Here is a 27594-nt window from a genome sequence, read left to right as displayed (position 1 = left end):
GAAATGTTTAAATCCATCTTGGTGGCAAATAGGGAGTCCGCTGCCCTAGGCGTTCTTGCAAACAGAAGGCATATTGTCTTAACATCTGCGGACGCTATTCAGCCGTACTTGCTCCACAGTGATAATCCTGCAGATAGCTGGGCTTTGACCCGAGCCCGGTTTGATTGCTTATGGCTAGGGGCATGAACAAAAAGCTGGACTCATAATGTGAAACCCACAGCTTGCCCCTGCTGTCAGTGGCCAGTGGAGGACCTTCTACACTTTGTGTTGTTCTGCCCACATTACACAGACCTAAGACGGAAAACATTTTTGCCACTACTTAGGTCGGCTGGCTTGTCTCAGGCTAGGCCTGCTTTATGTTATTTGCTTTCAGCCGCTACGATGCCAGTGGCCTGGGGCAAGGTGGACTACTTGAGAAGGGCCAGGTATCGGAGAACTAAATTTACTGCCCAAAATATGATTGAACCGTGAAAATGTTATTGAATCGCCTGGACGCTTCCTGTGGATTTTATCTTGATTTACACACATGCACATTTTAATTTTCTTTTTTTTTAATATATGTAATGTTTGTAAGCTTATATCGTGGACTTAAAAAAAAAATTGAATTGAATTGTATTACTATGCAGTTCTATTTTGTGTATGGTTTATGGATAATTTGTTTCCGAATAAACTTAATATGATGACTATCCCTATGTTGGGGGATGCCCCACAAGGATGGAGGAAAGGGGACTTTGGACTATGAGTACTCTAGTCACCACGGTGAGTAACTTTAATTTATTGGATCACATATGAATATGAATACACATAGTGTATGTGCATGTTATTCATCTAGCATTGTGAAATCTGGATGGCAAAAAGGTGTAATTGTAATTCAAAAAATAAAACTTAAAAATAAAACAAACAATATAAGGCATTGTAGGATTTTATGTTACACTTCCAGCTCTTGGAAATGGTTCAACCCCCTTACCACACTGCTGAATCTAACCTGGAAACAGCCGATCCGCCCCTATCCCAACGTGTCAGGATAGAATAGGAAAGTCATTCAAAAAAATGACTTCTGAGCGCCAAGTGCCCTTTGAAGGGACGTGCAATCTCAGCCTATGTTCCATGCCAGCTGATGACGTGTTCCCCCTGCTGCCATCTTCCCCACACCCTCCGTCCCATTTAACAGGGGTAATGGCCCATATATAATGGCTTCACTCGGGCCGATAACTTGGGCTGCCGGGCCGTTATTCCCCATTCCAGCCCTTGGCATGCAGTATTAACGCCATAAAAACTGTGCTATACTAAATCCAATGCGTTGATCTAATTTAATTCTCTGTTTTTGTGCAGGGAAGATTACTGCAAACCAAACAGTGGATTATGAGCAAGTGCAATGGTTGAATTTCACAATCAGGGCTTCAGATAATGGGTCACCTCGAATGTCAGCAGAGGTTCCAGCTTACCTGCAAATTGTGGATATCAATGACAACAATCCGATTTTCAGCCAGCCATCCTATCACGTAAGTTTGCGGCATCTAGCGAGGGAGTGCAGATGCAGGGAAAACCTAATGAATGTACAATCTGAACACTGGGTGTTAATCTGTAACATTAAATTCATGTTATGGCTTTCAAATGACCTTGTTTGAATCTCTAGCTCAGTGACCAGTTTACTGATATACATCTCAGTGGGAAATTCAAGAAGAGGAAGCATGTATACTTGAAAGCAGCGTGCCTTTGCATTAGATGATTGGTTCCTAATAAAAAAGAGTAGAGTTTATTTGATGAACCAGACAAAATTCCTTAACTCAAGATGTACAGTATTACAGACACTTTACACCAGTGCGCGTGCAATTGTTCATGATACTAGCAGCAGGGTAAAGTTGTCATACCTCAAAACACTTTTTTCAATGCATCTTGCACCAGACACAGTTACTGCTAATGCTCTTTCTTACAGAATGGTATTAGCATTGGGGCAAACTTTGTCCTGATGCAAAAATGTATTGGAAGAATATGCTTTTCTGTAATATGGCCCTAGAAAGCAGATGTCCATTTTTTAATTTAAAAAAAGGTTCACTTTTCACATTGTATTCCTCTGATGCAGATTGATTCACTGTTTTGATTATTTGAAGAAAGTGATGTGCTTTGTTACATAAAAATTAATAAATTGGGATTTTAGATCATGTGGAAGTCCAGCCTCTAAACACAGGAGTTGGTATCAAACCCATGCTGCTCAGTGTTGTCTTGCTTGCAAGACACGCATTTTGCCATGACCTATCCTCATGACCCTATATATATTGGTAGGGTTCACTCAAGCATTCTACAGTTTTTGAATATCTGTGCTTTCAAATGAGGGTGAACCAAGGTATTTTTTTATAGAAAACTCAAGATGACAAAGTAATTTTTTTATCCTGGTTATGAAATAACTAGAGGTGAATGATCACATGTAAATCACAGCTTTGTTTTTAACGGATCCTCATAAGCCTCACATGTCAGCCCCTATTCTTTTAAAATTCTGTCTCAATTAGGCCGCAGTGGAGATAGAGATAACGCAGACATGTTATACTCACATCCAAAGCCTAGACTTGCCCAAATGAGTATATATGGTTTATGGTTACAAACATTGTAACGTTAGGCTGAGCATTATGAAAAATGAAATGAACGCCAAGACTGAGTGTTTTATGTGCTTAATGATTGAAGCACATAACCCTTTTATCACCAGCATATACGTCAAATATAAGGTGTGTGCTCATTTCTATGTTCACCAAATGCCATTTGATTTCTTGCAAAACTCTCAGTAAGCCTAATGTGTGCTGTTTTTACACTTTTTCATAGAGGTATTTTGAAAGAGTACAACATGAGTTTGCCTATTGTCCATCTTGGAATGATAACCTTCTATTAGAAAATAACTTAGATGGTTATTTTGATTTTGATAATGTGCTTTGGTCAGTAAGGCAACTGTAAGGTTCTTATTAAACCTACAGTACATACTCAAAGCTCATTTTAAAAAGAGACAGACAGCAGTATTAGCACAATTATGTAACGTCCTTTTTGAATAGCTTCTTTTGCTGAGAATATACACCATTTTCTCTCAAAAAGTCCTCCCTTCTTAGACACGGCTGTACAGGAGGGCGGAGGGACCTCTGACGGGCCGATGGGATTAGAGCTCACCCTCGAGTACCTTAAAACGAGATAGCTGCACCTTGAGGTGGCTGGGGTGCTGGATTCACATACTCCAACACCAATAAATAGAGACAACTCAAGGATTTGTAAAAGAGACTGTAAAGTTCATCAGGTTTTATTTCATGCCATGCTGTCACAGAGCACAACCAGCATCGTGGTCAAGTACACAGACTCAACCACCCCAGGCTCAAAACAGAGCTCCCTCTTATAGCTCTCAGAGGGAGCATCCTGCCCCCACTCTCCCTACACAAGTCTAGGCAAACTCATCGTTAAGCATTAGCTCACCGGGCAATTATTTTTTAATTGAACTACACCTTCAAAAATTAAATACAATCTGCGCACATCCTTACTTTTTCCCCTGGTGCTCTGCCCAATTATGGTTGATGCAGCTGGAACCTTCAGATACATTTCCAGACAAGGCCCAATTAGTTTGTCTTGATTCAGCACATTTGTCTAAATTCTGACAACATGGTAGCCTTGAATGTTTCACTTCACAATTACCTCCTTCTACACACTCTGAATCATTACTTAATTTCTCTCATTTTATCCACATTTCAGTTACATGCATTTTCAGTAAAAGGTATTGGTCAGAGCTCTTTTCTGTCTGTGTACAGAAAACCTTATTTATCCATTCTGTGCCTTGCCACCTTCCCACATCATAATAATGACATTTTTGACCTTATAAACACGGTGCCCTTTTGACTACTAGTATATACTAACATTATGAATACCATTTTCACATAATTCCAACACCAAATTAGTCCATATGAATTTCTCTACTTAGTTTTAAGTGGGGGGGGGCTGCCCTCCACTGCATTCAGTTGTTGATTCCCTATCTTTATTTCGGCTCCTCCAGTACACGTCGATGCTCAGATTAAAACCCATGATCTGTTTCTTTTATGAGGACCAAGTTAACATTGAATTTTGTGTGCGGGCCAATGGTTGCATGCACACTTTCAATTAACAAAAAGTACAAAATACCTATTGCAGATGGTGACAATGCAAATCTCTGATATCTGGTCACCTTATCCCATCTTACTGCAATATTCTTATGAGGGGAGTGCTGGCTCTCCATTCCTCTGTTCTACCTCCCCCTCACCCTTTAGAACCACCCAAGCCCTATTCTACAAATGTTATCCCCCTATACCAACAAACACCCACTACAGTAAAATGCAGTAGGGTTCCCACTGACCTGAGGTGGTCAGTTGGTTGCTGCCAGTTGAGGGATACTGACCCTGCAGCCTGGACCTCTGGCCACTTACAAGGTGTGTCAGCACCCCAGCACGCCCAGTCGAGCCTATCCGCATCCTGCTCACCTTTCCCCATAGGTTTGTATGCCTACGATCCAGCAGAAGTGAGGACATGTCTAAACTTCAACTCTGCCGGTGCAGGAAGGAAAGAACCAGAAGACAGGCCATCACTGTCTATGGCCCAAGATTCTGGAACCTCCTCCCATCAATATCACTTATACAGTTCAAGAAGGAGCTCGATACTCTTCTCTTTAGGAATGTATCCTCACTAATACCTAGGTGCACACACCATCCACTCCCCACCCTACCCGAAACTGGGTGTTCAGATCACCACTATTTCCTCCCCTGGTTGCTTGTAGATCCATTGCCCACCCTCCCCTGTTGTTAGGTCCCGATTCCCTTGTTTCTCTACTTCCCTCAGCATGTTCTTACCCCTATCATTGTAAAGGAGCTCCCAAAGCTAGATCCGAGTTCAATAAATGGTCTAATGATAATAATAATACACCCTCAGTGTGATGGCAACATTCCTGAAGGACACAGGCAGTGACAATGTATATCTCCATATGCTAGGCCTTGCCCCATCTCGGGGGTGCCTTGGTCACTACTGCTCTCAATCTACTTTTAACCATAAAAAGCACAGCACGCCATCCACCTCTCCTTCAAGATATTGGGCCTCATTACAACCCTTGCGGTCCCGTAATGGAGGGTGCCGGTACGGGACCAGCACCCTTCATTACGGGAGCGCTGATTAGGAGGATTCCTTTGTGGGACTCGGAACAGACGTCTGGTAAAACCAGACGTCCTTTCCGGGTCCCGCGAGGGGAAGAGGGAGGTAATAACGGGCCATTTGCAATGTGCTCATTATTACCTCCCTCCCATTCCCTTTGAGCCCTCTGGGGGCTCAAATGGGAATGGGGAATGGTTCCTTCAAGGTGGAATTACTGGGTCCTCCAATGTTGGAATGACCCGGTTATTCCTCATTGAAGGAACCCGGTAATGGAGCCCGGTTTGGAGGCAGCTATGGTGCTAATAGCACCATGGCTACCTCCAAACTTGTAATGAGGCCTGGTTCCCTGCTGTCAGAAATGGCTGGCATGGCTCTAGCAATTGTGCACCATATAACATGACTCCCGCTCACAGCAAGAAAGGGACAGAGTGCTAGATTGTCAAATTATTTGCTGGGTACAGCTAGTAATATCTTTATTTGTGCTGTTTTTTCATGATGCAGTGGTAGCCAATAAATAAAACTAATTAAATGTTGTGCATATTTTACCCCTTATGGGATAAGTATAGGAGCAAATTAACATTGCTCCTCTTTTGAAATGTGATAAGAAGGAGTTTGTTTTTAGGCAAAACAATGATTTCCTTTATTATTTCGCTAGCAGAAAAAAAGGAAAACATATTTGCTTTAGTTTTAGCTTTTTTCACTGAATACTGGCATAGTCCAACCTTTTCATGCAGCACACATCCTTCCAAAGTTTATAAGGGACCAGATCCCAGAAACGTTGCACCGGTGCAAGTGCAGTTCTGCATGGTATTAGCGCTAAATGCATTTGCCTTAGGGCAAAAAACATGTGGGCCTTGGTAGAACATCTTTGCACTGCGGCAAGTGTCATTTTGAATGGTATTATCACTAGGGCCAAAATTGCCAAAGAGCTAAAAAAACATATACTTTCAATGCATTTTTTTACCAGGGCAAACTTTGCCCTAGTGATAATTCCATTCCGTATTAGCACTAGGGCAAACTTTGCCTTGGTGAAAAAATGCATTGTAAGAAGAGTTTTTTGCCTAACGGCAAACTTTTGTGAGGAGGTTTTTGGGTTATATAATGTAAAATGTTCACCTTTGCTAATGAACCTTGATCACATCTGAATATATGATAGTACTTAAACGATGAACACTTTACATGAGCTATGATGGACTCTTTTCAACTGTTGGTAGATCCCACACAGTGAAAGCAAAAGACCTTAGAGGGATGAAGGGTAGAGTGTCCCCGTGGCCAAGCGTAGATCAAGTGGACTCATTAGTCTGGACCAGTGCTCACTGATACCTCAAAGTATATTTTCTCACCCTCTGTTAATCTTTCTGTTGTCAGAAATCCGTCTTCGAGGACATCCCGTTGGGCACCAAAGTTCTGCAGATCACGGCCACTGATGCAGATTCTGGTCGCTTCGGCCTCATTCAGTACAGCCTGGTAGATGGAGAGGGCAAATTTGGAATCAATCCCACAACAGTAAGTCTCTGTTGGGTTTCTTCTCTTTTCACAGTGTTCACCAATAATTGACCTCTTTGCATACACTTGTAAGAAGCACAGGTTCAGCAGCTTCAGGAGGCAATGCTGTTCCAACTGGAAAGATTCACTTTGTGTTGACATGGGTCCCAAAGGCAAACAAAGTCTCCCTGTGGTGGTGGCAACTGTGAAGGTGGGATGGTCATGACAGAAGTCATTCTTGAACTCCTGGAAGTCTCCTGGAAATAGCTCTCCTGGTCTGCCAGATTGTGAATGACTAAAAGTAATGTATGGGTCCCTTCAGAGAAAACATCACGGACCTCGCGACTGTCTGCGGACTACCGTGTTGAAAGAAGACCTTGAAAAAGTTGACAGGTCAACTAAGAATAGGTCTGGGAGCTATGGGAGGATAAACTTTCAACTTCACACAATCTAGATTGGGCAAAAATGCACTTTGAAACCATCTGCAGTCACAGACACTGTCCATGGACATGTTGCATGCAAGCATGCCGCATGAGCGTGGTGACATGATGACGTCTGTGGTGCATCCGTGGTGGTGACAGGTGTCCAGACACACCTTGGCACCCCTCAAAATTCTATTATTAATAGGTTTTGATTCAAGTAACGGATTTGACCAAAATTTTGAAAGTGATTAAAAGTCTGCACCCTCAACCCCCCAACCCAGACTGCAAAGTTTTGTAAAGATTTGTTAAAAAACAAAAAAGTTATACATTTTCTTTCCAAAAGTGTGGCCTATTTCCCATTCATTTTCCTATAGACAAAAAAGGTCAATTTTTGCCAAAGTGCACAGCCCAACCGCTGCACCAGGTCCAAAACAACTTGGGCACAAAGCGTTGACTCGCATGCCATCCATGGTTTGGGGTTATTCTGTACAGTAGTTATTTAAATATTTGACAGAAAAGAGCATGCCGCTTGACTCCAAAAAAATAAAGATATCTCCCATGGTGCATTGCAGGATCATGGTTTTCAGAAATGAAATGACTGTCATCTTGTTTTTCGCTCTCGTAACAGGAGACATTTTTCAGCTATAACGAAGGTTATGGGAAAATGAAACACAGTAAAAAGCTATAGGCAGGTCAAAAAACATACAAATGCCATCAGGGTAGAGGTGGAAGGATGGGTAGAGTGCACTGAGTGCAATTTGGGAGTTGGAGGGGACTCAGGGACTGAGTGTGCAACACAAAGCTCTGTAGCCTCGGCTATAACCATGAATAGCCGACATCTGAAACCTACTACATCACAGAAGCAGCATGTGTTTTGGGGTGAAAGGGAGAGGGCAGGGGAGGTGAGGAGGCCATCCGGGTAGTGGGGGGAGGTGGCACAGATTGGGGGGCACTTGGCGATGGCCTGGGGGGGCAGCAAAGCATTTTATTCAGTCGTTTTGCTGATATTCATGACTATATCCAAGGCTACGAAGGATTACAGATACCCGTGGGTATGAGTAGTTCTGTATTTGCAGCTATATTTTTGGGGGTGTCTGTGTTTTATTTATTTTCAAAAAGTTATTTGTAAAGATATAGTGACGTCGGGGTGAAAAGCCAGTGGCCATGGTCAGTGACCTGGTAGGTATTAGATAGTATTTTTTTTATTTTGGATGTGTGTTTTCAGACTTTTGAGCATGTGAGACTTTGGAGAAAAGTAGTAGAAAATAGTATAACAAAATTAATATAAAAAGGAGCAATTGTAATCTAGTTTTAGATGCGCCACACAATGTATTTTAGGTTGTGTATTCTCATTTATGGTATTATATTGTGTGGCTGTGAAATGTTTGCCTATCTAGTTTAATGTTGTGTATTTTTCTATGCTTTCTTATTTTTCAGTTACTTTACATCATTAGTGTTGTACTGTATTGATCATTTAATTTGGATTGTAGTATAAAACCTGAAGTCAGTCCCCATTTCAGCTGACTTTTTGTAACTGCGGTTATGGTAACAGTCAATGAACTGTAGTCGCAGCTAGAATAAAACATGTTTTTGTTATTATTTATTGTATTTGTGTATTTCTGTATGAGTAGTCCTTAAAAGGACTTGTTTTGGGGTACACTTTGTGTAGAACTTTAGCACATCAGGAGCACTGTTTTGATGTTATGAAGGAACACTGCATTTCCTTCATCGGTTAGGTGTACTCTGGCATGTCTATAGAAATTGGCCATGTAGAACTGTATGTTGTTGTTCGCAATCCATAATTGGTTCTGGTCTGTCCTGAATGCTGAAACTGCTTTATTAACATTTCCCTGGGATTTCTCAATTTTACCATTAAATCTGGTGGCCCATCTCCATTTTTGCCCCTGAGTCAAATTGGAAAAGATAAAGATGGTGTGAGGAAATAGTTCCATTAGTTTTCCCATTTCTTGTTTGATCATTAGTCTGAATTCACAGCATTTTTTACACATGACTTGCATCATGGTAAGATCGGGTGTCATGAAAAGATGAGTCTGTGTAGTGGATACCACTGCTGATGTAGAGGTGACATTTCCAGTTGGAGCTGTTGATGCACTGGTGGATGGAGGTTCTGCACGTGGTGCTGATCGCCTTCTATGCAAGCAATGGGTCCCATGCACTTTGCTTTTATGATGTTCGTGTGCTTTTCGATATTCATCATCCACCTCATCCCAATGGACTCTCACTAGATGGTTGATCATTATTGATGTTCCTAGGCTTTGAGATGGAACATCAGAAGGCCCACGGCTTAGAATCTTATTACAGAAGGTGCAGAGTACCTTCTCTGCCTCTTTTCTGGAGCAGTGTTCCTTCACTTTGAAGAACTGGCAACTGTCAGCTGTATTTTTCATTCCTGTGTGCTTCTTCCTTGGTGATAATGGATTGTTGACCCAAAGGATGATGTTGTCACTATTCGTGCTCTCATGTTCAGACATGTTGGAATGTCTTAGAAGGAAGGAAAAAGTAAAACTTTCAAAAAGACAAGACAAAAAAAGACAAGGCTGCAAAAAAAGAAAACATTTTTTTTAAAGAAATTAAAAAAGTAAAACAAAAAATGCACAAACTGAACAAATCAAAGTACAAATGGAAATAGGATCAGGGGAAAGGATCAGGAATTTAAGGGGTAAAGTGCCAAAAGTGCTTGCAGTTACTGAGAAACCCTTTCACTAGCAAGTACTGAAAGCAACGATAAATGTGAACTTCTTTTTTGTGGGTGTGGTAATTATTCACGGCTACAGAATGCAGTGCCATCTGATTGGAAAGTCTCTTATGTGCAGATATTGTCAAATGGGGAGGGCATAGCGGCATCAATATATCGCAATGTTTGATTGGCTCATTCGTTGATGCGCATACAAGTCACGGATAGGCGTGGAGCTGCAGCGCGTGATTTCATTGGTTGGTGGATCAGGCGTGAGGATTGGTAAATGCATTAAAGGAGTTCGACATCCTATTGGCTCATTTTGCATGTATGGATTATGTCAGATGGCATAAAAGTTACATGTAGGCGCAGAGCCGCAGCGCGTGATATGATTGGCTGGCATATTAAGTGCAAAGATAGGTAGCCACGTTGAAGGATGTTGACATCTACTGGCTCATTTCGCACACGCAGTTGTTGCTGCAAGTAGCCGCGCATGCATCCTTAGTAGATGCGGCTATAAAACCTTTAAAAAAATAAATAATATATATGTATGTATATATGTATTACACGGCCACGGTAGTGGCCGTGTAGTTATGGTTAAGTTGCTGTTTCCATAGGAAGAGCACTTTTTGGGTGGCTTATAACTTCGCTCACCCTGGACGAATCCTCACCAAACATTGCAAAAAGAGTATATGGGCCACTCTGAATTTTCTTGCAAAGTTTAGTGATGTTTGGTCCGGGGGGGAAAAGTTATAGAGGGGTCCCAAAACGTCTTTTTTTCCATAGAGTGAATTGGGGGAAAACTATGCGCACGCCTACAGACAAAACCGCTGGACGGATTTTCCCCAAATGTGTGGCAGGGGTTTGGTCCCGAAAGAGTGCTTTTGTAAATCTGGCGACAATCCGTGCAGTAGTTTTCTTTAAAATGACCCAAAAGTAACTTTGCTCACCCTGGACGAATCCTCACCAAACATTGCAAAAAGAGTATATGGGCCACTCTGAATTTTCTTGCAAAGTTTGGTGATGTTTGGTCCAGGGGGGAAAAGTTATAGGGGGGTCCCAAAACGTCTTTTTTTCCATAGAGTGAATTGGGGGAAAACTATGCGCACGCCTACAGGCAAAACCGCTGGATGGATTTTCACCAAATGTGTGGCAGGGGTTTGGTCCCGAAAGAGTGCTTTTGTAAATTTGGTGACAATCCGTGCAGTAGTTTTCTTTAAAATGACCCAAAAGTAGGTCTAAAAAGATTAGTGATATCTATGTCCGCTCCACGGTCACAATTCCCTGTTTGCTCCGTGGACAACATACCGATTGGCTAAAGGGCTGGTGTCATGCTGAGCAGTGTTCTGCATCAGATTGTTTGGATGTGCCCGACATCTTGGATCCGCCGACAGCGCGGCGGCGACCAGCAGCAAAATGCTATTTCGGAAACTGTTTTGGTGTGTCAGAGTGCTTGGGGAGGTTCAGAGAGTAAGAGATATGTGAAATACTGTATTTGTTCAGGTGGTACGTGTTAATGATGTATTCCCTATGCCCGCCTTGTTCGGGATGTTTGTAAGTACAGAAAATCAGGGGTCTCATAAGGATAGTACTTCAGTCTGTGCGCAGGCAACTTGAAAATGTTCAAGGACACGCGTGGTGTTAGCGAACATTGAAATTGAGTACATGCCGTAGTTACATTTATTTTTTCTATGGGTGTGCTATTGATTTATACGCCACCATGGGTGTGACATGCTGCAGTGGTTGTGGCCAGGGCCTAGAGTCCCGGGTGCATGGCCGGAGGCCATAGGCCGCAGGCCATACTTTCAAGACTAGTTATAAGCACTGGAGTTATAAGCCACTGCACACCCATACATTGAAATATCTATGGAGATACAACTAAGACTCTAGGCCCTGGCCACAACCACTTCAGCATATCACAGCTATAGATACACCGGTATTATCGAACATCACTCAGGTGGTTGTGGGGAGGGCCTGCAGTCTTGGGTGCATGGGTGAAGGACATGCACCCAAGACCACATTTGTACGTAGTGTAGTTATAAGCCACAATGGGTATGATATGCTGTGTTCGTTGTGGCCAGAACATAATGGGCCTCATTAGGACCCAGGCGGTAAGGGGTTTACGGCGGCGTAAACAGCGCCGACCCTTACCGCCTGATTCCGAGGTCCCTTAGCGCCATGGAGGTTTTAACACCTGCTTTTAGCAGGTGTTAAAATCCATGGCGCTAAGGGACCTTGTTGTTAATTACGCCACCGTAATTTACGGTGGCGTAATTAACGCCTTCCCCACTCCCATTATGCCCTATGGGGCAAAAATGGGAATGGGGAAGGGTAAATGGGTTAATGGGGACTTACCGCCCCACTCACCTCGGAATGGGGCGGTAAGTCCGCCAACCACCATGGCGTAAACATAGTTTACGCCATGGTGGTAAAGGTACGACCCAGGCGGTAACTTACCGCCTGGGTCGTAATGAGGCCCAATGTCTTTGGTGCATGCCCGAAGGCCATGCACCCAAGACCAAAGTTATAAGCACTGGAGTTATAAGCCACTATGGGTTTTAAATACTGCACACGCATACATTGAAAAATCTATGGCCTTACATTCAAGACTCTAGCCTCTGGCCACAACTACTGCAGCATATTAGAGCTATAGGTACACCCGTAGTATCAAACATCATTCAGGTGGTTGTGGGGAGGGCCTAGCTTCTTGGGTGCATGGCTGAAGGCCATGCACGCAAACCCAAATTTATACGTAGTGAAGTTAGAATATACAATGGGTGCGATATGCTGTGGTGGTTCTGGCCAGGACCGAGAGTCTTGGGTGCATAGCCATGCACCCAAGACTGAAGTCATAAGCAGTGAGGTTATAAGTCAGCATGTGTGTGCTGTGGTGCGGTGGTTGTGTGCATGACTTACAGTCTTAGGTGCATGGCTGCAGACCATGCACCCAAGAGTAAATTTATAAGTAGTGAAATTATAAGCACCATGGTTTTGATATGTTGTGATGGTTGTGGGTAGGACCAATAGTCTTGATTGCTTGGCTGCAGGATGTAGGTGGTAGGTTATACATCCAAGACGCTAGGCCCTGCCTACAGCCACTGCACCATATTACTGCCATAGATTAGACGTGTAGATTTGAATATATATGACATGTGTGCAATTATACTTACTGTTTACTTTGTTGAGAATCCATATATTTCTTACATGACTTTAGTACTTGGCGGAAACATCCTTTTTTAATTTCTGTGATAAAAGAAAAGAGCATGTTAGTGTTTGTATTTTATGAAGACTTATTACATTGTACAATAGACATTTTAGCTTTTTTTTTACCCTAATATTTAGTTTACAAACCAGTGTACTGTGCATTTTGCTCAGTTTCTGTGTTTGTTTTTCAAATCCTTGGGTCTGGGGGAAAAAAATGCTTGTCGGATTAAAAAAACTTTCTTTGCTATGCTACAAACTATTTCTTTGTTTTCTTTGAGTGTTTCCTTGTTGTTTCTGATTAATGTTATGTCTGTTGGCTTGTTGCAGATTTTTAAAAACAGTTAGATACCTGTTGGCGTATTGTAACTGTGCATTTTTTGTTACGGATCTATGGTATTCATTTATCTGTGTGGTTGTTATACACTCTTGGGAAGTTAGATACCTGTTGGCGTATTCTAACTGTTTATAGTTTTTTACTTCAATTTTTGTTAATGTTGAAGTACACATTAGTTATTACATTTTGGCTTTAAGAAGATTAAATATGCATTTGTAAGATTAGCTGGCAATCTCTGCTTTAGAGTGATGGTGCTATCATTACATTCAAACCATCCACATTTCTTTTTAATGTATGCAGTGTAGTGACCTGCATTGGTTGTAGCTCCTGCGTGGTAGATTATACCTATTGTTGTAAAGTTTTCTTTCCAAGTGAATCTTGACTGTGTGTGAATCCAGTCAGCTTGCAGTTGTTTTTGGTACCATTTGCATTGTAATGTAGAAGCATAGGTATTATGTAGTTACAATGTGTTTGTATCAGTAAGGTGGAGCGATTATCTGAATTGCACATAGCACATAATCTGCCATGGTTTGCATTCTGTACAAGTTGCTGAAATGGAATGGATTCACAATTAGGTATGGATACATACACAAATCGTTCATTTGGGATTTGTTCCTGTATCACATTGTTACAGAGAGTGCATGTATGTTTCCACATGTATGAAATCTAGAAGATTTCATTTATAGGTATGTTTTTGTTTTCCAGTACTTATAGAAAGTACATTAGAAATTATTGTGGATCTTCTTGTGAGTTTATATTGAATCTCACCATTGCAGCACAGTAGTGCAATTCTTGTCTTATTCCGTGAACACTCTAAGTGTTGTCAGGATTATTTGTTGTGTTTCTATGAAGGAGTAACATTTGCAAACACAATTGGTCTGTACTGTGTAAGTAAATATTGTTAACAATTGGTGGCAATTGAAATAGAATATTCATTGCTACATTTGCATAGCAACTTACACCAGTTTCATTTGAAAATTTGAATGGACCAGCTAGTTTGGTCGCTGAGTGTTTATTTCGGAGTTTCTGTTCCTTCTTTGAAGAAGTACCTGATTTACTTTCCCTAATAGGTTCTTCTTTGCTTGTGGTAATTGATGAAGTTTTAGCTTCTTTTGTTTCTTTGAAGGATTTGCTGTCAGATTCTGTTGCATTTCTGTTTGAAATAGTTTTCTTTTACCACGTTTTACTTTTTCTGGAACAGGCTATGGTTTCAGATGGGGGGTGTACAGTGAACGCAGTCTATTGTATTCTAAAATGCATGGAATATCAGCGTTCAGTTTACTTGCATCAAAGTTGATTAGAAATAGACCGTCAAGTGTACGTAAGCGTGATAGTGCTACGTAGCTCATGCCTTCTTTAAAGACTGTGTTTCCTATATCTATCAATTCTTTGTCTAGGGTAAGACCTTGGGATTTATGAATGGTGACTGCATATGCAAGAGTTAGAGAAAATTGTTCTCTACGTACATACTTGTCTTTGAAGAGAAGGAATTGAGCAGTTGACTGCCCTATCCTTTTCACTTCTGAAAGTTTGTCCAAACAAATATTGACAAACTGAATGTTGTCACGTGGGTATGTTTGAAAGCCAACAACTGTTCCCAGTGCCCCATTAACTAGCCCTTGTTCCACGTCAAGGTTACGATTCAGCATTACTCTACAATTTAAGGATAATTTTAATATTTTTTCCAAACCAGCTGTGTTGTAGATTGAATTTTCTAAGGTATTTAGTCTTGTTGTGGCTTGCTCACACATGGGTAGTGTCATACCATGTACGTCTAGTTTGACTGTGGCGCAAATTTCCATTATTGGTTGCATTTCTTTTTTTAACATTGTTTCATTGAATTTGAAACAGCTTGCAAGAGTTGGCATTAAGGCCATACAATTGACATTTTTGTGCGCTAATTGTTCCATAACATCAGTAGCACATGCGTTATCGCCATAAAGTGCATTAATGTGCCGGTGTTGCTTGAGCTCCTTGAGATAGTACACCAACTCTAATACTTTTTAAAATGTTGGCGTAAGTGAGATCTGCAGATTGCTGCATGTTTTCTGTTAATTCTCTGTATTGGAAATGTTGCCAAAGGTTGACATTTCCTATGCTGCCAACAGCTTTACGGCAGAGTTTGTGTCCTAAGGTTTTAAAAATAGGTTCACTTTCACTGGTGTCAATTGTAGAAGATCTCCGAAAACGATAATGTGTTTCCCTGCAAAGAGTTCTTCGTAGTTTGTTTTAAGTACTTCTTGCAATCTGAGGTGAATCAAAGCCAACATTAGGTTGGAGACCATGCTCACTTCATCTATTAGTAGCATTTTCATTTGTTTTAATACTCTGCGTAGTTCCATTGCAGCTTCTGCAGAAAGTTTGTTTTGGTGTTCTACTGGAAGGAGTAGTAATCGGTGTAAAGTGACACCACCTATGTTGTAGGCAGCTAAACCTGTGGGGGCAGTTACAACAGCTGACAGTTTGTTGTTTGTGAATTGTTGAACTTGCTGATGATTTTGATTAAGAATGTTTTTCCTAACGCAGCTTCACCACTGACGTACAGCAGTATAGGTTTGCAAGTTTGGCAGGTAGATTCTTTATTTTCGTGTTGTACACCATGTGCAATTTGTTTTGTTACTTCTTCAAAAATGGTGCGCTGATCTTTTTTAAATTTTGCTTGTAGTACAGTTAAGTCTTCTATATCTTCTTCATAGTGACACATGAGGCCTCATTACGAGTCTGGCGGTAACCGAGGTGGTAATACTGCCTGGTTACCACCGGACTTGTATTACCATTCCGCCTCCGTGATTCCTGGAATTACCGGGGCATTACAACCCCGGCGACCCGTGAATTCCAGAGGCAGAATAGTGTAAATCCCCATTCCCACTGAGTCCCATAGGACTCAATGGGAATGGGGATCATGGAAACACCGGCACCACCTCGTGATGGTGCCGGTGTTTCCTCATCTGCCTGTAGGTGGGCGGTGTTAAACCCACCAGGTCAGACCTGGCGAGATTGACACCGCCACCTGCAGGAGTCGTGATCACCCGGTATGGAAACAATGGTGGCGGCGGGTTTACCGCCACCGTTGTTTCCATACCGGGTCAGTTGTAATGAGGCCCATGGTGTTTTCCACTTCTGTCATAGCTAATTCTGCCTCATTTGCTATTAGTGGCTGTCCTAGTGGTTCTTGGCTTCCTGTTACAGAAGGTTGACTACTGTCAGAAGTGTCCTTATCTAGCTGGGCCTGAAGTTCTTCTTCGTGTTGCTGTTCATTGTGCAAAATTGTTTTGTACTGCGTAAAGTTCACATCGGTGATAGCGCTTTCATTTGCTTTGAAAGCATCTTCATAGCAGTCATAGTTATCTAGTATCTCTTCCTTTTTTCTCCATGGTTTAAAAAGTTGTAGCAGAGACATGTAATATAGTTCTTTCTGTTGAGGAGTTTGTAATGACAATTTGACATGATTAACTAAGCTTTGTTTGGTAAGTTTCACTAAGCTGCCTTCACAATCTGTCACTCTATATCTACCTTTGCTTTCATCGGGTTTTACATTATTTTTGTAAGCCAAGTTTTGAGCTTTGTGGTATAGACACATGCTTTCCAAAGTGCTACTCCTGTTCGGATAGTATGTGTCCAGTAAATTGTTTTTTAAAATGTCTTGGCTGTTGGGATCGTTTCTGGCAATTGTTTCTATGTCCTCATATGATTTCAGAACTCTTTTTCTAGATTTAGCAGGACCAAAACTTAGCCATACTAGGTTGTCTGATTTTCCATACAAAGCAGTACCGGTTAAACAATCTGCCGCTTCATAGGCACCACATTCTCTATGAGAGAGCATTTTTATGCCTAGGCTGTACAATTTCTGAGATAGTGTTTTGTCTGATGATAGGTCATTCCAGAGGTCTTGAAGCTCTGTTTTTTTCTGATTTTGTTAAGTAGGCTGTAACATATCGTGCAACTGAAGTGGAATTGTCTGCAATGTACTACACATCTATGTTTGCATTCCATAAGAGAGCACTGAATGCATTTTAATCATTGATATATTTTGATTCTTCTGTTCTTTTTAGGTAATACGTGTTCTTAGGTGATTTACCTTTAACACTATGTCGAACTGAAGACATGAAGTTGTTCACTTCACCTGTTTCTGTAACTGGTCTAGGGAAACCAAAGCGGCATTTGGTGTAGTATTTCCCTTTGCTTTTGTATTTGTGACTACAATGTTTGCCACATTTGTGTCTTTGAAATTGTCAAATCTGTCCATGCAGGTCTTATGTGTCTGTTGTGAAGGGATTTCACAAGTGACATATTTTTGGATGGACTGCAAAACAGTGGCATCACTGTCGTGACCAAATTTAGGTGCATGTTTGATCCATAAAAGCATATGAATATGTGGTGCTCCTCTCGCTTGGTATTCTTTTCTCCAAAAAAGCTTTGCACTTCTCCGAGGGGAGGAACAGTTTTATTACAAATAAAGTGTAGCATAGCAATGAAACAATGATGGAAATATCTTGACACATTAACTGGATCTAGAGAGCAAAGTTCTCCAGGTGTTAATATATCTATGTTGGTTTTGTTGTTGTTTGATATGCGCAGGAACTGATGTAAATCTTCCCATGCATATTCTGCACAATTTAGTGTAACAAACCAATTCGGTGGCCCAAGGTTTCTGATCATCCAACGTATGTCTCCGTGCCATCGGAACCAGTATTCTTTTGTACCACGCATGTTTGCAAACAGATTTGTTATACTTGATTGTAAAACCTCATCTTTTTCTTGTACATGTTGTATTAATTGAGTAGCTGACATATTTTGAAAGTGGGTTCCAGATTTCAAAATGTGTGCAACTACATAACATAGGGTTGCTAGTTCACTTTCAAAGAAAGAGTAGGTGGAATATGTAATCCACATTTTGTCTAAATCTGGGATCTTGCGAATACATTCGTACGGACCGGTATTCTGATGCCGTAATCTGAGTGGGTCTATCATCATATCTTCCACCTTTGCCAGTAGGAAATAGCAGTGGAAAAGCACGTGCTTCTATACTTTTTTCCCATATACTCATTGGTGACCCTTTGGTTTGTCACATTTGGTAAGTTTCTAGCGCATCATGTATGCTTTCATTGGAATGCAATGGATGAATTGTGTAATGGTCCAAAAGAGTGGATACTGCAGCAGGATTCAGAAGTTCAAATTGACCGGCTTCTGATGACTCTTGAATTATTTCAGTTGTTTCCCTTAAGCTTTGTTCAATATTTATTTCTTTGTAGTATTGGTTATTGTCTTTCAGATATTGCAAGACTTGTCTAACTTTATGTAAGTCCACCAGTTGTTGCCAAGTTTTTTTGTCTTTTGTTGGTACAGCATTGCCCAAGACAATTAAAGAATGCTCTATTGGACGTTGCACTCCTAGAGTGTATACATTTTCTGCCAGATCTAATGGTAAATAAACTACTTTGCCACGAATGCCTTTCAGCAATTCAGGGGGAGGTAATTTTGCTGTTTTTGTTTGAAGGCGTATTATTACCTGAAATGGGTGAACTGTTTGAATTATGATGCTCTTATACAAATTGAGTTGTTGCAGGGGTTTTGGTAGTGGGAACAATTCCAAATTATTTGTGATAGCACGTGAAGGAGTTTGGTTGTTGTCCATTTTTGTAGTGTAGTAAGTGCAACATATTAGGGGTTCACTTATTTGTTATTTGTTTTCTGCTAAAAGTTAGAGAGCTAATTCAAACCATTTGGGATTTTCATTGTCTTCTATTTTGTATGTTACATCTATATTTTTTGTGTTCCTTTTGTGAAACGTTCTGCGGCAACACATACACACATGGTTTGGTACTTCAGCGATGCACTTTTACATTTTAGTATTTCTTTTTTGTATGTGTGTAATAGAAGGTTTCTATGTGCAGAATTGTTGCTAGTCCGTTTTAAAACGATTGCATTTTGTGAGTGGCTTCCACTTCCAAAATATTTTCTCTGGCTACAGTCAATTTCTTCTTCTAGGTAGTTGGGTGTACCATGCAGAAGAGTGTTATTTATATTTCCTAATTCTAAAGCTGGACTTTTAGCATAGTACATTTTATACACTAGATTTCTTGCATTTGAATGATGTATTGATATCCTTTTGATATCGTGGAAGGTGCTTTTGCAAATAGGTCCTGAAACACAGGCTAATGAATGTCCTTGTAGTCCTGTATGTTTGCGCACTGGACAGATATCCATATTTTGCAGCACTTTCATTTTCATTTTGTCTTTACCTTTCACATACTGATTGAGGAACTGACGTAAAGATTTGAAAGATTTGTTAGGAATGTCACACATTGACGTGCACGGCCATTTGTATACTGAACGGTCTGGTTCAGTCGAATCGAGAGGTAATTCTGAGTTTTCAGGGGATACTTTTGTAAGCAGTGTTTCTTGTTCCATGATGGTATTATTGATTTTTTCATACCCTCGTATACTGCTATGGATGGCAATTGTGTTTGTTTGATTTTGTATGTAAATACAAAAACACGGTTCTGTGGTTGTTGTGTGACTCCATTCACCTCCACAAACATTTAAGAAGTTATTTTTGTTGACATTCCGTCCATTGATAAGTTTCTTTTGTAGTTTAGTACTTACTTTTGTTAGTGGTTTCATCATATTTAACACTAAAATAAATAACTTCCTTTTGAGAAGGATTGTACTGCCTACGAGAGCTTGTAGGATTAATTTTCTACGGTAGGTTTTAAGGGTTGAGGATGATTTCGGTCCTCTTCTTATTAGATTCTGAAGTACTCTGTGGCGAAACATTTTTGATAAAATACTTTTTTTACTATAGGTTGTTGTTACTATATCAGGATTAATAGGAGCATTGTTAGCAGTACTGGTAGCTGATTTTTTGTAAAGCATTTTCTGTTTCATGCCACATTTTGATAGAGGAGCCACAGTTTCGGTAGTTGAAGCTTCCTTTGTTTCGCTAAATGACTCTATTGGCTGTTTTGTTCCAACGTTCTCTACAAACACTGTTACAGATGGATGCTTACTTTGGACAGTTTTATTTTCATTTGGTCTATTTCTGCGTTCCTTTCTATGGACTTGCTTTTTGGTAGGCATTATTTGGGGTCTGTTGAAAAAAAGAAGGCATTGTTTGGTCTGTTGTACAATGTATGTGTGCTGTGTGCATGCATGCATGAGTTTGATGGGGAAGCTCTTTGTGGTGGTGTGTGAATGTGCATTGGGCAGTTACAATGAGTTGGGAAGGCTACACTGTGCTTCAGATGAGAGTACAAAGTGAGCTAGTGGTGAGGAGTAGCATTAATAGTAAACGTAATGGTATAAAATTGAAACAGCTATTTGTTTTCAAGTACTAACATTCTAAGGCTTCTGTATATTATTTGAGTTCCAAAAACACAGGGATTTGTGAGCCATTCTGCCTGTTATTCTTTCTTTAGTAAATAGGGGATTTGTGGGTAGAATGGTTCAGAAATCAATGTTTGTTTTGGTGTGCAAATTAAATAAATAACCCATACAGTCTGTTTGAGGAACAGTCAGAATATAAAGGTAGTACTGTACTTACTTTTTTTTGCGGAATGACCATGTTTCTTCGGATATGTCGTTTGCAGTGTAGATGTTGTTGATTTTCAGGAGAGTAGTCTTCACTGCAATTGTAAAAAGAAGAAGTTAGTAATTTTGTGTGTTTAAAGCAGTGATGTTACTGTACACGTAAATTTTGCATCTTTCGTCGGAGTATTCTCTTTTGATATCTCAACACAGTGCATGTGTGCATTTCACTTCACTATGTGCTGTCTTTGTATGTTATTTGTAGTATGTTAGTTGAACGTGATTCGCAAATGAGTACAATTTTTAGTTTATTAAAATGCCTTGTTTTTTTTAAGCTGTGTTGTCCATACCAGAGAGGTTTGTAAGTGATAGGTCATTATAGTAGATGGGAAAAATGTCACTACTTTCATATTATAAGTACAAATCTGAAAAATCGGGAGACCCTCAAAGGGAGATGTCACCACAGTAATCGGGAGCGTTTATTTTTCTCATACAATCAAATAGGAAGTAGCATTAATGTAGGCGGTACACAGTAAAAAATTGTGCCATTTTCTAATGGAAAATCGAGTTTCGCGCAAATAGGGAGGGTTGTTACATATGTATAGGTTATGCAGGAGACAGTAAGAAGTAGTGCAGTTTGTCAATGAAACATCGGAAGTCTTGTACTTAAAGGGGGGCCATTGGTATGTATTGGCTATGCAGATTTTTTAATGCCATTCATTTGTTTAAATGAAATTATAAGGGTTGCACATGTTCTCTGATTAAAATATGCATACCTGTACTTTATACTCATCCATGTGTGCATGCATGGAACTGTATGTAGAAATCCGCGACACTCGCACAGTAGTTTTTGAAGTAGGTGCTTTGCAATGATATGCTACTTGCATTCAGAGTGATCAATAGTTCATTCGAAGTGCGAAATTTTGATGACGGAGTTAGATGTAGAGATGTTGAATGTGATTGGTGGATGGTTGTGTGACTGCTTAGCTGTGTCCACTGAGGGAATGGATTCGCGAGTGATGTGGAAAGGGTAGAAGGACTAGGTAAGAGTTACGTGCCGCACATAGACAGCGCTTGTCCATGGGTAGGGTGTGCCACATACGGGGTTCTACAGCAAATCCAGCATGGAAAGGGGACTGTAGGCATCAGCCAATCAGATGTTCACATTGTTCTTTTGTGTCGAAAGACGGTGCGTGTACTGAAGATGGCAGAGGTGGAGAGAGTCAGGGGTTTGGTGCTTAGAGATATTTTTGTCCATGGTTTACAGCACTATTCCGAAAGTAGGCATGTGGCACACAATTACGATGTGAGAGAAGTGGAGGTGGTGTGGAGTGCTGATACTGATCGCAATGTTGTGGCAATTCTCCAAGTTTGCAGAGACATGCGTAGGGTGACCCGTCCCCAGGTGGTACTTTTGCACTACGGTGCTTGCCATTTGGTCTACGTGGGTTCACGTACTTTGTTGGAAGATTTGGAACAGTTGGTGCAAGCAGTCATTAATATCTTTCCAAGTGCAAAAGTAATTTTTTCTGGCTTACTCCCTAGAGGAAAATGGGACAACAGTTCTGTTTTCTGTCCTGATAAAAGTATTGGGAGGTGTAACATCAATCGAGGCATGCATGCTTTCATGTTACGAGCTGGTATGTTTTTCTGCAGCCACAAGAACAATGTTCCCAGTAATGAGGCTTATTTTGAAGCAGATGATGTTGCGTTATCTTCTTTGGGAAATGCCATGTTCTTTTGGAATGTAAGGCTTGCTTTGGAGAAGGTTCTGTAATGATTGTAGGAGGAAAGTAAGAAGAAAAAATATCAACAAAAAAAACAAAATAACAGTTGTCTGTAAGGCATCTGCCCAAAAAACAAAAAAACACTGGCTCTCTTCAGAGCCCACCTTAAAGGGGAAAAGGGGAATAATATTTAAATGTACAGTCATCATGCTCTGATCCTCTACGTGGCGGTAGTCTGCAGGCAGCGCGTATTACCAAAAGGGATTCTGGGGTGGAGACGCATGCAAATGAGAATGTGCGAAGGTAGGGATTGGTCAGTAAAGTTCAGTGGGTGTGTTCTGAACAGAGAAATTTAGTCACAATGTCTTTTCCCTGACAGGAGACCAGACAGCCATGGCTCTGTGTGCTCGAAAACAGATTATCTGGATTTTGGGAGACTCATGGATACATTGGTTGAAGGTGCATTCGGAAAGTTGCGGTCTATCTGCAGATCTTGGATTTCCTCATGTGGAAGTGCACTGGCATGGCGTGCATGGAATGAGGTGGCTCGACTTGGTACCTTTCTGTGGTACTTTACACACACAGGTTCATCCTGATATAATTATCATTCATTGCAGAGGAAACAGTTTAGGCCATGTCTCTGGAATTTCTTTGCAATTTGCAATGAAGGAAGGACCTGTGAAGGTCATGAACATGTTTCCAAATTGCCAAATAGTTTTATCCCGTATTGCACAAAGACAAATATGGCTGCATTCTTCTGCATTTGGTCCACAAATGGAGAAAGCGTGGTGCAATGTCAATTAGGCTGTTTGTGCCTTTCTAAGAGATGTTGGCATGTCCTCATTCCACAATGAAAACATTTTGTTTCGCAGCACTTTCATTTTTCGCAGAGATGGAGTCCATCTCACATATGCTGGCAATCAGATTTTTCTTCGCAATGTACAAAATGCATTGCAACCTTTTTTGGATTCATAGTCATCTATTTGGCAATCCGTTTTTTTAAATCCACAGTTTTTGAAACACACAAAACACCACCGAAAGGCTCTTTTCAGAGCCACCACTTTCTCCCAGCGACAAGTGCATTGGTTTTGCTCCGCTTGCACCGTCCATTTTTGTGCGTCCTACGACTGTCCGTGGACTTTTTGAACAATGTGTGGGGGCCTACACCGGTCACTTGATAGTTCTATTGTTAAACTGAGAAAGGCGGCTTTGAAAAGAGCCTTTTTTGTAATTTTTGTTGTTTTCCAGTTTATTGATTTTCAGCACACAACACACTAGGAGAGGAGGGCAAAGTAGGGCAAGGAAGGGACACCAACCACGGGGATGAGAAAGGGCAGGGGGAGAGAGAAAGATGTAGGGTGGCCTTTACTTAGGTAGGGGGCAGTTCTTCAGGTGCACCGTGACCGTAGCCTCAAAAGCAGTTCGAAGACTCTCCCCCCTGCAGAGTACTGCGTCGCAGTACATACACAATATTGTGACCCTTGAAAGGTAAGGGTCAACAGCACCGCAAATGGCTTGTGAGGCAGCTGGAGGGATGCGCTCCCCCACAGGAGTGTCTCTTGTGGTGAGAGGATCAGACACGGAGTATGCTGTGGAGGAACTCAATCTACTACGTTCTTCACATGCCACCACCTTGCGAATGTCCGCACTATGGTACAACGTTAGGTGTCGCTTCATGGTTGTCGTACCAAAGCTGTACGCACCAGATCTCCCACAACTCAGCACCGACTTGCACTGGTTACACTTGTCCAGGTTTGCACATGCTTTTGGTACGTTCCCAAAAACGCTAAACAACCGCCACACCCACAACTCCCGGCGAGTGCTTGTAGTGCGGAGTTCCTCCACCTCATTCTCTTCTTACTCTTCTTCCTCTTCTGCCTCGCTGTCTACATCCTCCCCCATATTTCCCTCTGCAGGCCCTTGGGGAGGTGGTGGCGGTGGAGGGTTTGGGGATGGTGCTGAGGCTAATGAAGCAACAGCAGCCATGGATGCCATAAGGATTACTCGGCTAATGTTCGCTACAGCAGTAAAGGCAGAACAACTCAATCTGCTATAGCCAGAAGCACAATGAAGATGAGCTCGGGGGTGTGGCCATTTATAGGGGTGGATGGGTGCGGCACGTGACCATTTCGATCAAAAGCGTTGCAAAAATTCTAAACAATAATTTGAAAGGTTGGGCCATTATATGGGACATGTGAAATGGTGATTTTATACTGTAAAATAATTTCCCATGTTTGTATAAGTTCTATTGAAATGTTGCGGAAGCAGACAAACTGCGCAAATTAGTCCACACGCTCAGCGTGGGTGCGGTCACATGATGACATCGTGAACACATCATCTGCGAAGGAAATCGCTGCTGTCTGGACACCAAATGCAGAGTAGCGGGCATGCGCATGCGCGTGGGAGTTCTACAGACAGTGTTCGGGTCCTGAAATTAATTAAAAGTGCGACACAAGTGAGACGGACAGTTAGGGACAGGCACAATGTTCGCAGTACTTATGGGTGTGGTGCACATGTGCCTAGATGTGCTGCTGACCGCACGACCAGGTGCAGCGTCATTAGGACACCTCCATTTTGTTTGACTACGGACATGCCAGACACCGCGCCTGTTCTATGGACATTTCCATCTTGGCTGCGGATTGTACGGATAAGTATACTGTCCTTAGGACACTGCCATTTTGTTCATTACAGACATCCCAGACATCTAGTGTGTTCTAAGAAAATGTTTTATGTTGGTTGTGACCAGTACGGAGAGGTCTAATTTCCTTAGGACGTCCCCATTGTGTCCAATTGTGAACAAATTGGACACCTAGTGCGTTAAAACATTAGGTCCAAATTGGTTGCGATTGCTACGGGTAGGTGTATTGCCCCTAGAACATCCATACTATATTGATTACGGCCAGCTCGAACAGGCCCGCTGTCCGTGGACATTTTAACTCTTTTTAAAAAAATGTTTTGCCTCAAACCATTTCACTACAACTAACATTAAACAAAATGTCAATACACACACACATCAATCAAGAGAAATACAGGGGGAAGCAGATACTGAAACAAATATAGGGGAATTGGGGTTTAACACGGGCTGGTTGTGAGGGGATGAATTGTGAGGGGATGAAGGGATGGATGTTTCATCAAAACCTTTATTTTTTTCTTGAAATTTTGGGGATGGTTCACTGGGAAATGGAGAAGGGCGGCAGGTACAGGTGGGACAGTGATATCGTATTTTTCCTCTCACATATTCCTCCACAAATTGCCTTAAACTATTGTAATTTTGTCTTCATTGTACTGTGTGCATCTACTGTTGCTCCTGGCTGCACAGTTTCTGGGAGGTAATTACGTTGGAGGCATACCTTTTTCTGTTATGGTATAATCCATTTCATTCTACATGGTCATTAAATGCATGGATAATGTTTCAGACGTTTAGGTTCAATTGGTTATTTATTAGTACTTATAATGTCTTTATGTGTTCTAATAGAAAGTTGTGCATTTTTCATATAACACAATAGTACAATTTCAGATACCCCCTGACTGTTTGTGTAGTGGTGATCTCATCCCCGCCTGTCCACAAGCAGGCGTCCTGTCCGTGCCTTTCAAATATTATTAGCGAGGGGGTTCAGTATGTTTTATGTTACATGTATATAAAGTAAGGAAATGATAGTACATATGTCCCAAAATCACATGATAAAAGTGTAAATTCAGTTACAAAAAACTTTGTTAACGGGATGTTATGACTAAGTTCCTCTTCTAAAAACCTCTGAAATTCAGTAAAAAAACTTTACAAACGTGACATTATGGTTCAAAGTAAAACCGAAAAACCCCTGAAATTCACCAGTTATGGTAGGCTAAGCAACCATAACTGCCCGGACCACTGTGCACTGCTAACACTAACACCCAGGACATGAAAGATGGCATCACAAATGTCACTGATGACATCACTGATGATATCACATGTGTAGCCCCTTTGTTTTTGTTCTCTGCCATATATAAATATATATATATGTATATTCAGTAAAAAAAACTTTGTTAAAGGGACGTTATGGTTCAAAGTAAAACCGAAAAACCCTTGCCATTCGCTAGTTATGGTAAGCTAAGCAACCATAACTCGCGCCACCTACGTGCATTGCTAAGACTAACACCCAGGACATCAAAGATGACATCACAAATGTCATTGATGACATCACTGATGACAGTACATGTCTGGCTCCCTCTTTTTTCCTTTTGTGATATATCTTAGCCAGTAATACTTAGGAACAAAAAAATCACTAAAAAGTACTATATGTGTAGACTTACACTTCAAATATGTTGTTACAGTAATTCATTTGGGGTTCACTCATAGCATATGAAACATATACACAGGGAGAATACACACTTGAAAGATATCAATGCTTTCTGTGTATGAAGACAATCAGTAAGGTTATCAACACTTTCTTATTGGTCTGCTGTTCTTTGTATTACTGTACTTTCTGTGGATATGCTCATATTTGTATTTGCATTACTCTCTTTAGGGTGCAGTCACATCATGTGATAGTTATTCATAGGGAAGTAGTAGGTTTGAAGCAGAACAATCATTTCTGTGCATAAAAATAATCAGGTAGGTTATGAGCAATTTCTGGTTCTACTGCTGCTTTTTTGCGTACTTCACTTTGACTGTATATACTCATATTTGTGTTTGTTGTTATGTCTTTGTGTTTCGTATGTAATAATGAAATTATATAGGAAGTGGGTTTCATTAGCTAATTATAACATGTTGCACAGTACACAAAACTGTAATAAGAAAGCATTTACCATTTCACTATTTAACATGGGAAGATTATGAATATTGCACCTCCATCATGTATGCTGCAGACAATGCTTATGTTTGTACATGAGTACATTATTATACTGTAAAGAACTTCATAATAGAATGCTATTTATAGCAATGCATTGCTTAATGTACCACATAGTTCATGACATCTATTCCAATGATCCTCGACAGTTTGTTTATCAATTCGCACAGGCCCTTTCACGTGTGAAACTTCCCGCGAACCCCAGTAATACACGTACCCCACTCGCACAGGGCCA

The 27594-nt window shown here is 41.0% G+C and overlaps 1 protein-coding gene across 3 annotated transcripts in view; it reads left to right on the top strand.

The window, feature by feature from the left end:
- Positions 1-27594, top strand: part of CDH23 (cadherin related 23) — a 3939560-nt gene that overhangs the window by 3624543 nt on the left and 287423 nt on the right. For all 3 annotated transcript variants that reach the window (XM_069610726.1, XM_069610725.1, XM_069610724.1), the window contains 2 exons: positions 1333-1502; positions 6508-6645. In XM_069610726.1, coding sequence (XP_069466827.1) covers positions 1333-1502; positions 6508-6645 — 308 coding nt within the window. The remainder of the gene's footprint in view (positions 1-1332; positions 1503-6507; positions 6646-27594) is intronic.

The sequence above is a fragment of the Ambystoma mexicanum genome, chromosome 8 (assembly GCF_040938575.1).
Source record: "Ambystoma mexicanum isolate Mex_15411 chromosome 8, UKY_AmexF1_1, whole genome shotgun sequence".
In the NCBI taxonomy this organism is placed as follows: Eukaryota; Metazoa; Chordata; class Amphibia; order Caudata; family Ambystomatidae; genus Ambystoma; species Ambystoma mexicanum.
This window is presented reverse-complemented; position numbering and strand designations above follow the sequence as displayed.